This window comes from Ptychodera flava, chromosome 15 (genome assembly GCF_041260155.1).
Source record: "Ptychodera flava strain L36383 chromosome 15, AS_Pfla_20210202, whole genome shotgun sequence".
Classification (NCBI taxonomy): Eukaryota; Metazoa; Hemichordata; class Enteropneusta; family Ptychoderidae; genus Ptychodera; species Ptychodera flava.
Genome location: NC_091942.1, coordinates 12,697,025 through 12,711,956, shown reverse-complemented (window position 1 = coordinate 12,711,956; position 14,932 = coordinate 12,697,025). Strand labels below are relative to the sequence as shown.

The 14,932-nt window shown below is 38.5% G+C and overlaps 1 protein-coding gene across 1 annotated transcript in view; it reads right to left on the bottom strand.

Annotated features, from left to right (window-relative positions):
- The window catches only part of LOC139152250 (uncharacterized), a 31,002-nt gene extending 23,081 nt beyond the window's left edge, over positions 1-7,921 (bottom strand). Inside the window, exons 1-2 of the mRNA XM_070725391.1 lie at positions 7,892-7,921; positions 3,220-3,398 (exon numbers count right to left, since the gene is read on the bottom strand). Of these exons, the coding sequence (XP_070581492.1) occupies positions 3,220-3,398; positions 7,892-7,921 (209 nt within the window). The remainder of the gene's footprint in view (positions 1-3,219; positions 3,399-7,891) is intronic.
- Between the last annotated feature and the right edge of the window lie 7,011 nt (positions 7,922-14,932).

Below are 14,932 nucleotides of genomic sequence, written 5' to 3'. Positions count from 1 at the left end.
TTTGAAAAAAGAGTAAGATGTATAAGTCTACTCCAATTACCAATTGAACCATGTCAATTATGTTTGTCTGTATCTTAGACAGATAAATTTGAGAAAAGCATTTTATCACTCTGCATGAATACCGAAAATACGAAATTGACGTAATTGCCAGGACGACTCGGAGTCTGTCATGAAAACCAACCCGAAGTTTCAGAATAAAGCATTAATTTTCATAAAATTATACTAATTCGCAATAAATCTAAAAAAAAAAACTAACCCAAAATAAAACAGTCGCCTATTCTGGCCTTGGCTTAACAGTCGAATGGAAAGTACAGTGCCCGGCAGGGACGGCATTTAAACCAAGGATGCATTTGACGCGTATAAACGTTGTGTTGAAAGCCAAGTAGTAGGTGTTTCAACATGCCTTTTGGAGATGAACAAGAACTTGCAATCGACACGCAAAACTATAATACTAAAAATCATCAAAAGTTACAGTTACTGGCCCTTTCAGTGATCGGTTATAAATGCTAATATTTGTCATATCCACGAAAGGAACCATTTACTTTCATAACAAGCACGGTATGTTTATGATCTAATGTGTCATCATTGCACCACAATCCCAGTTCATCCTTATGCAGATTTACAAAGTTATAAGTGCAAACATCAAGAGCGCGAAGCAGTCCAGCACAGGCAAGATTCTTTTAAGGGGTTACAAAGTTCCACTCTAAATTGCTAGATCCGAGACTAATCATGCATGGTGACTTCAGCTTATAATCTTTGACTAAGTCTCTCTAAAAAGGCAGTTACTTTCAAACTGGCCATTTCTGTACATTGAAGCACTCACTGAGAATTTTAGAATTATTATTACCTTCACAGATATTTTTTCAGACAGTTTTTTCTCCAGAAGGATGAAAAGTGAATGTACGTCGATGCTTTGCCAGTCACGTGTCTGCTTACCCAGTATTACCAGTACAAGAAAAAAACATCAACCTTGTAACATACCCCGTGTAGCCCCTGTGGCACAGGCCTGTGTCAAAGAAGACGGCAATTGCCTATAACAGCGCTATGACAAAGGTTTGTACATTGTACATAGAGCTGTAAAGATGTTATGGATATAGATGTATATATTGCCTTGTACACAGGGATGGGCAGGACTAAAATTTGTTGCTTTTATTAGTACCAGCATTACTTGACTGCACATAGATTTGTACAGACAGTCGTGTGACAAAGTTTGAAATGTTTTGTATTTCTTCCGTTTATCGTACAATCGTACAATGGACTCGTAATTCCGGAGAATGTTACATAAGTCTCGGATTGTACTTACTCACAGACTCTGTGAGATTTCGTCACCGGATAACAACTCTGTCAGCACGTTTTTCAGAATTATGGCAAAAACAATGGACGCAGTGAGAAATTACATGACTATACGCAGTCATGCACTGACAGATCTGGAAACGGCTCTGCATGCAATCTGCTCAAAACTATATGCCCTTTGACAAGGGCTTAGCCATTACTCGTGCCCTTTTAAAGTGACTGATCAGGGCCTGTAAAGGCATGTCCCGTTATCTTCTCTAGGATTTCTTCAGGATTTCTTTCTGTGTATCAAGGACTCCCGAAGGTCTCGTTTCACTTCAGTACATCATTACGTACCATTGTCGGTTAACAAGATACCCTGCATAAAACAACCAGTCCTATCTTTATGAGTGATATTTTTCGCAATATACTCCCGGGCGCCGATACTGTTTTATCGTAGACCCACGATGACGTCAACAGTGACGTTGGACTTTCACAAAACATTGAGATAGTAGCAAGAAATATATCTATCTACGATGAGAAGTTTATGCGAAAGTCTTCTAGGGTTGTAAACTGCCCAAGACTAGTAGCGCAGCGTCAGCCCATTCCATCGACTTGCGTGTAGAAATACAAGAAACTATTGCTGTAGTAAGTATCGTCATATTGTCGAAACTTTCATCAAACAAAAATTGGTGAGGGTAGTCGGGTTGTAAGATGTAAACGAAACTTCGTGTCACACACACTTGATTTAAGGGCAACCCTGGATAAAGTGTTTCTTTCTCGCTACAAGGCTGCCCGAAAATTTGCGGAATAAATGGTATCTAAATTTATCTGTCTTCATATTCGTGACAGTTCCCCGTTTTTTATTTACATAAATAGAAAGTCACTTGTAACTTTAAGGTATATTTTACAAATTTACGCTGGGAGGAACTGACCATTATTTATGTGCCACTGTCAGCTTCTTTGATGGCCGACATTAGTCACATATGGATTTATGTCAAAGGGTAAGTCAGTTCTCATTTGACATACATAAAAAAAGTAGGTCGACTCGTTTTGCTGTCTCATCATCCATCTTGTTTATATGCCTCTGGCCACAACATAGGTAATTATAAATAAAATGACAACATTTTCTATTTTGCGTAGTATCTTGCCTGAAGACATGGAGCTATATATCATATCTGCACTGAAACAGTAGATACCAAATGGTTTTCCACGAAATAGGACCGGATCGATGGGGGAAAAATACATGTCCATTGTTGAGGAGGTAAGGATAATAGGCCGAATATTAACCAAAACTCAGATGTATCGCACGACTGGAAAGCAAAATGTAAACGCTGTAAAGATCTCAGAATCTAGGGTATGCCGAAACGCCCTACAGCGAATCTAAGAAACCCATTTGCTACCTCCAAAAAAGCCGAAGTCCTACTCAAATTCTGCGATTGTCTGCCCGGGATGTCTCGGCGGCGATGGTAGTAATGGCCACTTGCACTGAGAACAACCGTTCGGTATTCGCTAAATGGACTCCATCTTCAAATCTCTGAGCAGGACAACGCTGTCTGTCAGCGGGTTAGACTAAGACGTAGAGTACACTTCCAGCCCCATCATCGGACGAGCCTCCATATGACACAGTGTGTAGTGTTACCTGTAACGAGTTTCTAGTACCCCTGACTGTGAAGAGATTCCGCTCGGATCGGCTCATCTTTGAACGCCTCAAGGGTGCTTTAACACTTTCTTTTCGCTACGTCAAGCGATAAAAGCCACTTTTCAACAGATAACCGCATGTACGTCCGTACATACATAAGATCCTGTATCTACGTACCTTCCAACGTGCATACCTACGTACATACTTAACTTAGCTTAGGCCTATATATTTATTCTACTGTATCGCATAATTAGTTTCTTGTTTGTTCGTGTAATGTCCTTTCTGAGGGTTCTGATGTAAATTACAATATTTTTTGTAACTCAGACTGCCTTCCGAACTCAAGATTATCATCATCATCGTCATCATCATCATCATCATCATCATCATCGTCATCATCATCATCATCATCATCATCATCATCATCATCATCATCAGCAGCAGCAGCAGCAGCAGCAGCAGCAGCAGCAGCAGCATCCCTACCTATCTACCAGTACATAGATACATAGATACCATACATACATAGATATATGGATACATACGTACATACATACATACATACGTAAGTACGTTATATTCAACTTTACTTATATGTATATCATATTTAAATATATATATATTTTCTATACGTTTTTTTATGGTTTTCTTTTTTACGTATTTCTACTTACTCGTAATGTATCTATTTAGTTATATATTTATTTATGTAGTTGTTCTTTTATTCACTTAGTTACTTTGTTACAATTAGGTTACTTTGCAGTCCAGCTACTTTCGTGTTACACTACCCTCGATATACTTCAGTTTTCTTGTTTCTTCTTCTTTTTCTTGCTTTAACATCAAATGGCTTTGGGAACGGACTAGACTAGCATTTGCTATTTTCCGTTTCCGTTTACCCTTTATCACAGCACTACTCAGATATACATTCATTACTGAATTGTAATATTAATATAATTAAGGGTAATAATTATTATTATTATTATTATTATTATTATTATTATTATTATTATTATTACGTACTTACGTACGTACGTACATACATACATACATACATACATACATATATACATACATACATACATAATACATACATAATACATACATAATACATACATACATACATACGTACATAATAATAAATAATAATAATAATAATAATATTTGGTTCTTATATAGCGCACATATCCACAAGTAGATGTGATCAAGGCGCTTTACAATTATTATTACCCCTGTCACTGGACCTAATATGATACCACTCAACTCCCTGGGGAGCAGACAACAGCTCACATGTGCAGCCAATAAGCGCAGCAGAGCTAAACGCACACATAACAACCTCTGTCCTACCAGGTACCCATCACTCCTGGGTGGGGAGAAGCAATGAGGAATAAAGTGCCTTGCCCAAGGACACAACACCACAGCCATGCCGGGGCTCGAACTCACCATCCTTTGATCGTGAGTCCACTGCTCTAGCCACTGGCCCATGATGCCTCCATACATACATACATAATACATACATACATACATACATACGTACATACATACATACATACATACATACATACATACATACATACATACATACATACATACATACATACATACATACATACATACATACATACATACATACATACATACATACATGTATTAACTGAATACCGTCATGTCTGTGGTAGACAAATATCCCGATCTATGATAAATTACGACAGTTTCAGTTTCATTCGAACAATAACCTTATGACATTTGATCTATCAGACCCTGACTATTGCCATATAAACGAGTAACACAGGATCGCTTTGCTTGCATTGAATATAAATATAAATAGATTTATGTAGAAATGTTAAAATTTGCCGGTGTTTTTCATTTAATAAATGACATTTTCTGGCAAAACCGCGAAATATCCTCAATTTTAATAGTAGCATCTTTATCTCTGAACTTTTGCGAACAGTTTCTATCAGTACTCATAGTCGAGTCACGACCCCTCCGACGCACTCACCGCATCCTGCACTTGTGAGAGACAGTGATCATTAGCAGTATAAAGACAATCGAAGGAAGAGGTTGGCCACAATAAGGACAAAAATAGGCATCTTCATGAAGCTGATTATTTTTGCACGAAAAAAAGACTCCGATAATTGGTGGCACATCCTCGTGAAACACTGGCGTCTCTTCAGCAACAGCTAGAGGCGTTACCGCAGTCGTGGAGCAGAACTAAACCTCTGGCCTGCATGCGACATTGCTTCTGGTAGGGTTTATACTGTCTAAAGCGTCTCCCCGGGTATTAAAGACAGCTTAGCCAATGTTGAACTCTCCTTTTTAGAAACATACTTCTTTAATCAGCAAAACCTAGTTGATAAAGGTCAATAAATGATCGGTAACAACATCTTTGGCATTTGGAAAAAAAATGGAGCACTTAGTTGACCTAATTTCCGATGAAGATGCCCACTTACTAAAGGTTTCTTTCAAAGCATATTAGCACGGAAAATTTAATGGGCCATGAAGGTATTTGCCGAGCTAACAGTCTCAATTACGTTAAATATGCATACCCTTTTTGGATCATTAGAACGCTGCCATAGTTTTGAGGTGGGTCTTGCGCCCGAAAATCCAGGCGACGGGAACTCGTGGTTCATTCTTGCATGCTCTATTATTCACGCAGTTTCAATGTTTTCCATATTTTCAATCGTAGCTACCATTACCAAATATTACAATGTGTTGTCCAAACTCGAATTAAGCCACTGGGGCGTGGACTCGTTCACTAACAACATCGCGTTAATCGAGAAAACCCTCAAGGTTGTATGCTTAGACGAGTTCAGTTTCTATACCCTTCAGGAAAATACTTTACATTAATACCAGAGTCATGTTTTTACAACTTTCTACGTCTCACACATGTAAGAAAATCTCAATTCATCTTTTGAAACGCGGATCGCCAATAAACCACGGATCGTTCTATTAAGTTTACAGCAAAACAGTTTTTACAATTTTGTCAAAGAAGGTTTTACAACAATTGCAAATGTCACAATTTTTAAGTCTAATTGCCGTAAAAAGGTAAAAATACTTAAAGCCCCTGTAGCTGTAACTCTTGAAATTTGTGAACCTGAAAAAGGCTTTCTTTTTTCACTGGTTTTCTTTAAATTCTACAGATTTAAAGGATATAGTCTTTTACCACTGAAAAATTGGACAAGCAAATTTAAATTTTAACCGTTATTTTGATTTCCCACCATTTTTAAAAATTGATAATAATTCAAAGAAAACATAGCATATGGTGTCCCAGTGGAGTACATTCAGCAGTTTGCATTATATTTTGGACTACTCTGTTGTTTCTTGAAGATTCCAATGCATATATGCACTACGTACTCTGTTTTTGCTTTATTTGCATGAGGGCGCCATTTTATGTTTGGGCAAACATTTATTATTTATCTTGCTCAAAATTGCACATGTAGTCCCAGTGGACAGTTTATTCTACCTGTATAAACACCCCTCAATGAGTACATTCCCATGAACTTGTTTTAGTTTGGAAGTAAAATCACAAAAATAATGCGAAAAAGATACAGCTATAGGGCCTTTAATGATGTCAGTGTTTGTCGTAAACTTTCAAAATCGAAAATTGGTGAATCGCTGGTCATTGGTTATAAACTATCGCGATAATAAAAAACAATAAATGTCCAAAAAGACAGATGCTAGTTTCGCTGTCAACGGCTAGACACTAAATTGATAACAGCGCAAAGGCTGTAGGATCATCATAGGTTCATTAATTTTAAATATTTTGTAACAAATTGTATGTATGTATGTATGTATAAATAATAATATTGGGTTCTTATATAGCGCACATATCCACAAGTACATGTGATCAAGGCGCTTTACAATTATTATTACCCCTGGTCACTGGACCTAATATGATACCACTCAACTCCCTGGGGAGCAAACTACAGCTCACATGTGCAGCCAATAAGCGCAGCAGAGCTAAACACACACATTACAAGCACTGTCCTACCAGGTACCCATCACTCCTGGGTGGGGAGGAGCAATGAGGAATAAAGTGCCTTGCTCAAGCGCAGCAGAGCTAAACACACACATTACAAGCACTGTCCTACCAGGTACCCATCACTCCTGGGTGGGGAGGAGCAATGAGGAATAAAGTGCCTTGCTCAAGGACACAACACCATGGCCATGCCGGGCTCGAACTCACCATCCTGTGATCGTCAGTCCACTGCTCTAGCCACTGGCCCATGTATGTATGTATGTATGTATGTATGTATGTATGTATGTATGTATGTATGTATGTATGTATGTATGTATGTATGTATGTATGTATGTATGTATGTATGTATGTATGTATGTTTGCAAGGCTTGTACACACTTTGTGTTTCAACATATCTGAGGAAGAAGAATAAAACACAATGCTTGTTCTATAGAACAAACACAACGGAAACATCATTTGACGTCACAGCTACAGTATGTATATATGTCTATCTATATACACTAAGGGGTTTCAGAATGACTAAACTCTTGCCTTTGATTCACAAAAGAATAACCTTTGTATACAGTGCCATATAAAAATGTAGAACTAGTCAAAATGTGGATCCTTTACCAAGAAAACAGCGATTTAAAAGTTTGAGATTTCCTACTGACAAAATAACGTATGATAAATTAAAATATCACTTACACAACAGCTTTACTAACCATCAAACGTTTTTCTGTCTGCCGAATTGTTCAAGCTGTTACGAGTATGCTTATTTATATTGTGAAAATTCTACTTATTTTGAGAAGACACGCTGCTCGTTTCGTAAAATTGAAACTAACAGTGACGCATATGCTTAACTTGCTCATCGAGAACAGACTGAAGTTGGGAGACTAAACCAAGCATGTGGACTCCCACGGGGACCAATTGTTATCTCCGTATCAGACGACGAGGCCAGTTTTCTAGGAAGATCTTCTCGACAACATATCTGTTAACTACGTTGGAGAACACATCTTCCTGGTGACACTTACGTTCTTGTTCGGCTGCCGACTTGTTGCCATGCCTACGCGGAGTAGCTTTTTTCCAAACCGTCATCACAGACAAAAATTTCTCAGTTACACTAACAAAAGCTTATCGAGTGATTCTAGGATATAAAACGGTATTGGTGACCATTTCTTCGTTGTTCTTTTACCGGTTCCATGATGCAGTGCGCGCTAGGGTATAGCGTTCAACGGTCCCTCCTGGCCGTGAGCCTATACACAGCGACTGAGCGTACGTTACTCTTGGCACTTTTTAGCCGTAGGGTACGTATACGCAGGGTGAGTTACTCATAGAGCACTATGGCAGGTTACACCCTTAACTATGTTTTCGTTGCGGATACAAAATACAAGAGGTGTTTGTTTGGCATTGGAAATTTGTGTCATTCTTGCATAACGATCCGTTGTAAAACACAAAATACGTATGTTGTTCGTTATTTTGAGTGCGTGTGTTTGATACAGCCACAGCAACTTGTACTGTGGGATAACCGGGAAAAAAGGTTTATTTGCTTCTGAGCTACAGAAAAGTGCAAAACCGCTCTCATTTGAATGTCACTGTCATCGTATCTCATGGCTCTGCAGTCATACATCATACATACCGGCCCATGGCGTGCACACATCTGTCAGCTCAATTGCTGTTACAACTCACGAAATATGTTGATACCCTTTTTCAAGGGCATCCTATGTTTTGAACTTTTGAGTTACCAGTTCACTTCATCGAACGGCACGATTGCACATCTGAATACTATTTTACGAAGAGTCATGAACTGCTTACAGTGTGAGGTAATTATCTCTGACAGATGCTTTCTTTGGAACATACCTGCTTCATATTGTGAATTATAGACTGAGACAATGCGGTAACGGATCTGTAGCAAGGTTAGTCCACTCTTTCCTTTGAAAGCTGACATCCGCTTTCAAATATACGAGTGTGACAATGGTTAAGAGGTTTAAATGGTCACGATGTCTGAATCATTGTAAAGACCTTATCAAAAAGTAAAATTGATGATTTTGCAAGTTTTGATGAACAATGGATTTTAAGAGCAATTATCCCTAGGCCTGATTTGTCTTAAATTTGATATTTTCCAGCGATATCAACACCTGCTAACCCTTGGCCATTACCCCGTCGCTACGCAAGGATGCGATCTAACATCTGCTATTTTGTTACAGATGTATGTCTAGGTTATACTTTATAAACATTCATAAATATTCTAAGCTGTTTTTCTCTATGTTCAGACCCCTTCTAGCGCTCGTTCACTTGTACTGAGACGCAATCGTTTAGAATACCGGTTATTTCCAACATCTTTATTTCAGCCATTCTCAGGTATAGTTTCCCATATTTTAGATTGGATAATATGAACACATCTCTCATATTCAGCTCAGCAGTGATGAAGTCATACTGGAATGAATTTATTAATTTCCTCGACCTAGCTTACACTTATCCAAGTACTTCTCTTTTGGTAACGGCAAATGCTGACTATCGCGAATGTAATTTTGCTGTATTAAAATTTCAGTGTATGTTATTTTTCATTTAAGCGCCTTAAATAAAATTCTTCGTTTGCCGTCCGCCTGCTGGATGGTTTTCAGAGAAAATTAAGAAAACAACACAACGCTAAGACTATTAAAAATAAAAATATCATTTTTCCAAAAGAAACCAAATGAAAATTGAGCTAATGTTATACACCTATTTTTTTGTCTGTGTTTCTTTTTGCCTGGTTGGCCTGTAGGTTTTTAAAAACTCCAAGGACGGCAAACAAATAATTTTCTTTAAATGGCCTTATTGCGCTTCATATTGTCTTTCATTATTTTTATTCGTACATTTCTTCCACTTCCCTCCTGGGAAGAGGAATCGAGTACCATGTAGCTTACTGCGGATGAATGTTAATTGATAATAAACCTGATAGTTGAATCCCACCGTGACATCCGTGCAATGACATGGACACTTTTCGGTGCAGTCAAAGCCTGCACGTAAATTAAGCTATAATAGTATATATATATATATATATATATATATATATATATATATATATATATATATATATATATATATATATATATATATATATACATGTATATATATATATATATATATATATATATATATATATATATATATATATATATATATATATATATATATATATATATATATATATATCGCAATATCGACCTAGTGGCTTCACCTTCTATAGCCTCTTAACTTGCATTGTCAGTCAATACTTTCTCCGTAGTCTTTTTACTTGTTAAATCACAAAAGGCAGAGCTATGTTGAGTGTACAAGCATCTCTTTCCCATATTGCTTTTGAAATTAAAGCAATTGTGATTTATGTCAAACATTTATGCTTGTCAGTTATATGACTAGCTTCAGTTACTCGAAAGTGATTCTGTAATATGTCTCTGAGAGTGATATTGTCCCATTAATTTCGTCAGCAAAGCGGCAGGCATTTCTGACTCCTTTTTGTATCTCACCCCACATGATTGTCAATGTCTGGTCCCCTAGGATGTCTACACTATGCTAACCTGTTATCTCAACGCTGTCCGTCTTGCATATTTGTACAACAAGGGCATCAATTCGTTGAGATGGCGTGGAGTATTCAAAAACGTTATCTTCTGCCATAGGTTTGCCTGCGTAGTTAGGAGAAAGACATGCAAGTCCTCATGGAACCCTTATCTTCCACAGAAAAGGCACCCCAAGCTTTTTCTTGGCTCTGCCTTTAGAAAGCTTGCAAAATCAGTTGCGTTGGCAGTCGCCGTGGCACCTGAGTGAGAGACGCTTCCATTTTGCCTCCGGCTGGATATTACAAAACGAGTGCAAGACCGCTGCAGGCTGAACAACCTCGAATCTTAGTTTCTCTTTTGACTGATGTCTGCAATGTCGATGACATTTCTACTGTCATATAGTGGCGACGCTCGGAACGTTTCACCCCGTTTTATTACAATCCTGCCCGCCATCACCATGCAACGTCGATCATGACATATGCCCACACCAGAGATGAAAAAAACCTCCTCGAACACGATAAGAACTTTTCCACCGCTATACCTGTTTACTTCCCAAGAGATCGCTACCTTAAAAATAAGAAACCCGAATTGTACATTACGCCTACATAGATATCGTATTGGTCAAAGGCTGCATCACGAATGATAAAAGTTCGCCTACTCTTCATATTCATTCGTCAGTGATAAAATCATCCTCGATTAAGTGTTGCAACTTTCGACTATAACTCACCACATATCTACAGAAAGAGAACGCAACGGTTTTAAAATGAAAGTGTTTGACCTTTCCCGAGCTGAGGAGCACGAGGTCGATTTATGTGGTACGTGCGTACTAGTTGGTATCAGTACTCGGTTTCAAACTACGTTTGGAAGTGCATCATCATTCACAGACTCACTGTACATGTCACTTGTCAATACACATGCTAATTCGAGTGATGACAGTTTAATTTCACCTAAGCATTCCAGATTTGCTGGTTTTAATACCCTGTCACAATAAAATTTTATCGACTGAATTTTACGCCTTACGATATGTCATGCGTTATGTGCGAACAATGCTGGCATTCTCCATGTAATGACTGCAATGCGGTGGGATATGACCCTTGATGGTCATATTGTCATCTCCGAGAAAGCTATCATGAACGACGCACTTCTATCAGCATTAAGGGTGGGATTGGATGGCTTCACTAGTTGACTACGTTATCAAACAAATACTCAGTAAACATCTTTAATACTCGGCTCACGACACTCTCCCGTTGTCAGGGCTATTTTTTTGCGCTGAATGTCCTTTTCACTGCAGGCGTGTTACTATTCGACTCAAAGTCCACGCTTTGGAATTAGAAGCTAGTATCTAGGGGATTAAGACGGCGCACTGGCAAGGACTGCCGAAATGAAATCGCCCCGCGAACGAGGAGGATACTTGAAACGTGTTGATAACGTTAATGTGTCGCGGAAACATTTATCAATTCACTTGAAAGTTCCAATCTTCACAGTCTGGTATAGTCAGAAGAATGCAGTACGATTATTGTTACAGATTTTTTTTTCATTCCACTGGCTTGGACACACTTAATCCACTTTGTTCGATCCAGGTATGATTTCGAGGCGCCGCTGGCTAAATAACACGTCGGCTCGGTTTGTGCCTCCATGCAGGTGAAGGACAATGGATCGGAAAATTGGAATGAAAGAACCGTGAACATCCGGCTTAAAATCTGTGTCAAAGTACCCGCGCGGACGGAGTTTTCTGAGGCGATCTGTGCAGACTGTAAAATACTGAGTCACCAAGAACGCATTTTCCCCTCACGGGTAATTTACACAGTCGCAAGTATTTCGTCAACGGCAAGAAATTTTCTAGTTTTGAGGACTTTTAAATTTAATTCCAGATGATCCGCTGGAATATTACAAAGTCAACAAACGACTTGGAAATCTTCATGGCAATATGCTATCCATCCATACATTTTCTTGTGAGGTAAAAATTGCCAATGGATTGTTTGCTTTGGTTCCCACAAATATTTGGCGGCTGATATTATGCTGTAGGGGTGACATGACCAAAAGCAATGCGATATGTCATGTGCATTCAGCTGGACAAACGTTTCCATTTCCGTACCATTACAGATGTCAATGTTTGTCGAGAACTTCTTCTTTAAAAAAAATGCCGATGCGACAGGGAAACCTACATATTGAAATCGTGCATTAAAACATGAACAGTCTTGAGTAAAAAGCTTTTAAAATACTTTGTTTCGTTTGATATCGTCTTTTCCAGAGCTGTTCAGCATGGATCATGGTAAATACTGTGAGCATTGGCATTTGCAAAAGAAAAAAGCGTAACGTCAATGTGCAAATTTCTGAATGGAACCATAATATCGACTTTTTTGCGAATGACCTTACTTCATTGTGAAAATTTAAACACCAGTTGATTTCACTTTAAAAACTATGTAAATATCATGCACAAGTCACGTTTCGTGATTTGATGAACACGAGAAGCTATATTCTATGTATGCATTGACTTTTTGCCCAGAGCCGATTACAAATACTAGCTAATGAAAGCTCCGAGCAGGAAGAGCCCCTTTCTTTCCTAAACACTTAACTTCATCACTTCTTTGATTCGCCACGAGATCGAGTTTCTCTGTCACTCCCTTGACAGTGTTTATTTTGTATTTACCATAATTACCTTGCAATGATATTCGTTAATCGTCGCTACAGCTGCTGTTGTTAGACTTGTAATTGCGACCTTGAGATTCAGCCCGTTAATTACCAGTGCGTGGGTTGGTAATGAACACTCGATATCTCTGACGCTGTGCGATGTTTTCCAGTCACATCTTTTTAAATCAGCGAGATAACCATTTATATGGCTTCTCCTATACCCGTGTTTTTTGAAAGATAATATTGCATCAGTATTTCTCTTGCATTCCACAAGTAAGGCAATTGAATCAGCCCCTACTTCACTGTCCGCTGGCAGTTTTCCAACTTTATAAAGTATTCATAATTTCACGAATATAGATGATGAACGGTATGATGACCCGTAATACGGTATATTCTCAGGAGATGACGATCGCTCCTCGAGGGAAGCTACCGTCGAAAACAGGGCAACACCGACCTTCATGGGAGGTGAACCTCGAAATATGACGTCAAAACAAACCCAATAATCCAAATGATACAAGGTAATAAAATTACTAGACCGCATAAACACAAATATTGACAATCTCAGGAAGGACCATCTTGCACCATGAAATATAAGTGGAAAAGTGTGCCCAGATGTACCATTCAGCTTGTTGATAAATGACCTCGCACTCTGTTTCAGTGGGGAAAATTGCATATCTCTATCAAATTACGATCAAAACACCAGAATGCTTTTATTACATCAATCCTTTAAAATATTTTCAGCTCGGTACATTGCCGTAATAATAATACTATTCATACGGAAAAAGTTCAAACGAACATTTTAAGCCCACGTTGAATCACCACAGTGACCTCTCGGTGCGAACTTTGCAAAACATGGAACCCTCTCGCCGGCTGAACGATACACTATAGTCCCGACTGAAATATTGCGGATGACGGTTCATTAAAACAAACTTTCCAATTAGTGACCCAACTTCCATTTTCTGAATGTAGGTACGGGGGATTGAAAAAAGTACCTTAAGCTGTTTTTCTGAGGTTAATGTTTTGAAATGCGGCGCTAACCTGTAGATAGGAGTTAGCTTGTACTTTTTTAATACCGTGATTGTGTTCGGTGTTTAGCACCAGACTGTTGTACTTGTAGATTAAGGGCACGTATATCACTGGTGTTTAAATCTCATCACTTTTCCAAAAATAGAAATAAGCATCAATTTTTAGTGATCACAAAAACAACCCCCGAACCATTACAGAGTTCTGAGACAAGACTGAGCAATGTTTACCTACAAAGTAGCCACAGGGGTATTTCATTTTGTGTGATTTTTTTCTCAAAATCGTTCTGTTGACTTATTTGACCGTGAGATCTATCGGCTCGGAAGATATGCAACTTCTAACTTAAGGCTTTTTTGTAACGTGCGGCTCATTTGAAGATACAAGAGACTCGATTCAAATAGAACATGCGCCAACAGGCTACGGTGGAAATTTAATCGCGAAGAAATAGCGCAGATTTTAGAAAATAGTTACTTTTTCGACTGAATGTAATGATTCAGTGATTTATGCAAAAACACAAGCATTGTCAGCGATTTGCTTTTGTGCATTAATGCTGGTATTATATACAGGAATAAATATCCCTGTAGGCGTCAGCGGTTCAGAATATGAAATAAGAAAAACACAGAGCCCACAAATTTTCTGCGTAAATTGGCAAGTGTTATTGTAAAAATGTATATCTATAATAGTCGAAGAGACGCCATCAGTTCAAAATGATATCGATAATTCTCGAATGCTCACGACCAGACCGTTGCCGTACAGTTTATCATTTACTTTCCCGGTCAACGAATGCAATTACACGCAGTATGCATTCAACCTTCGGGCTAACCACATCGAGTGGGCACGATTCCGATAATGCATCCCGGCACAAGTCTAAAAATCGCACTCGTT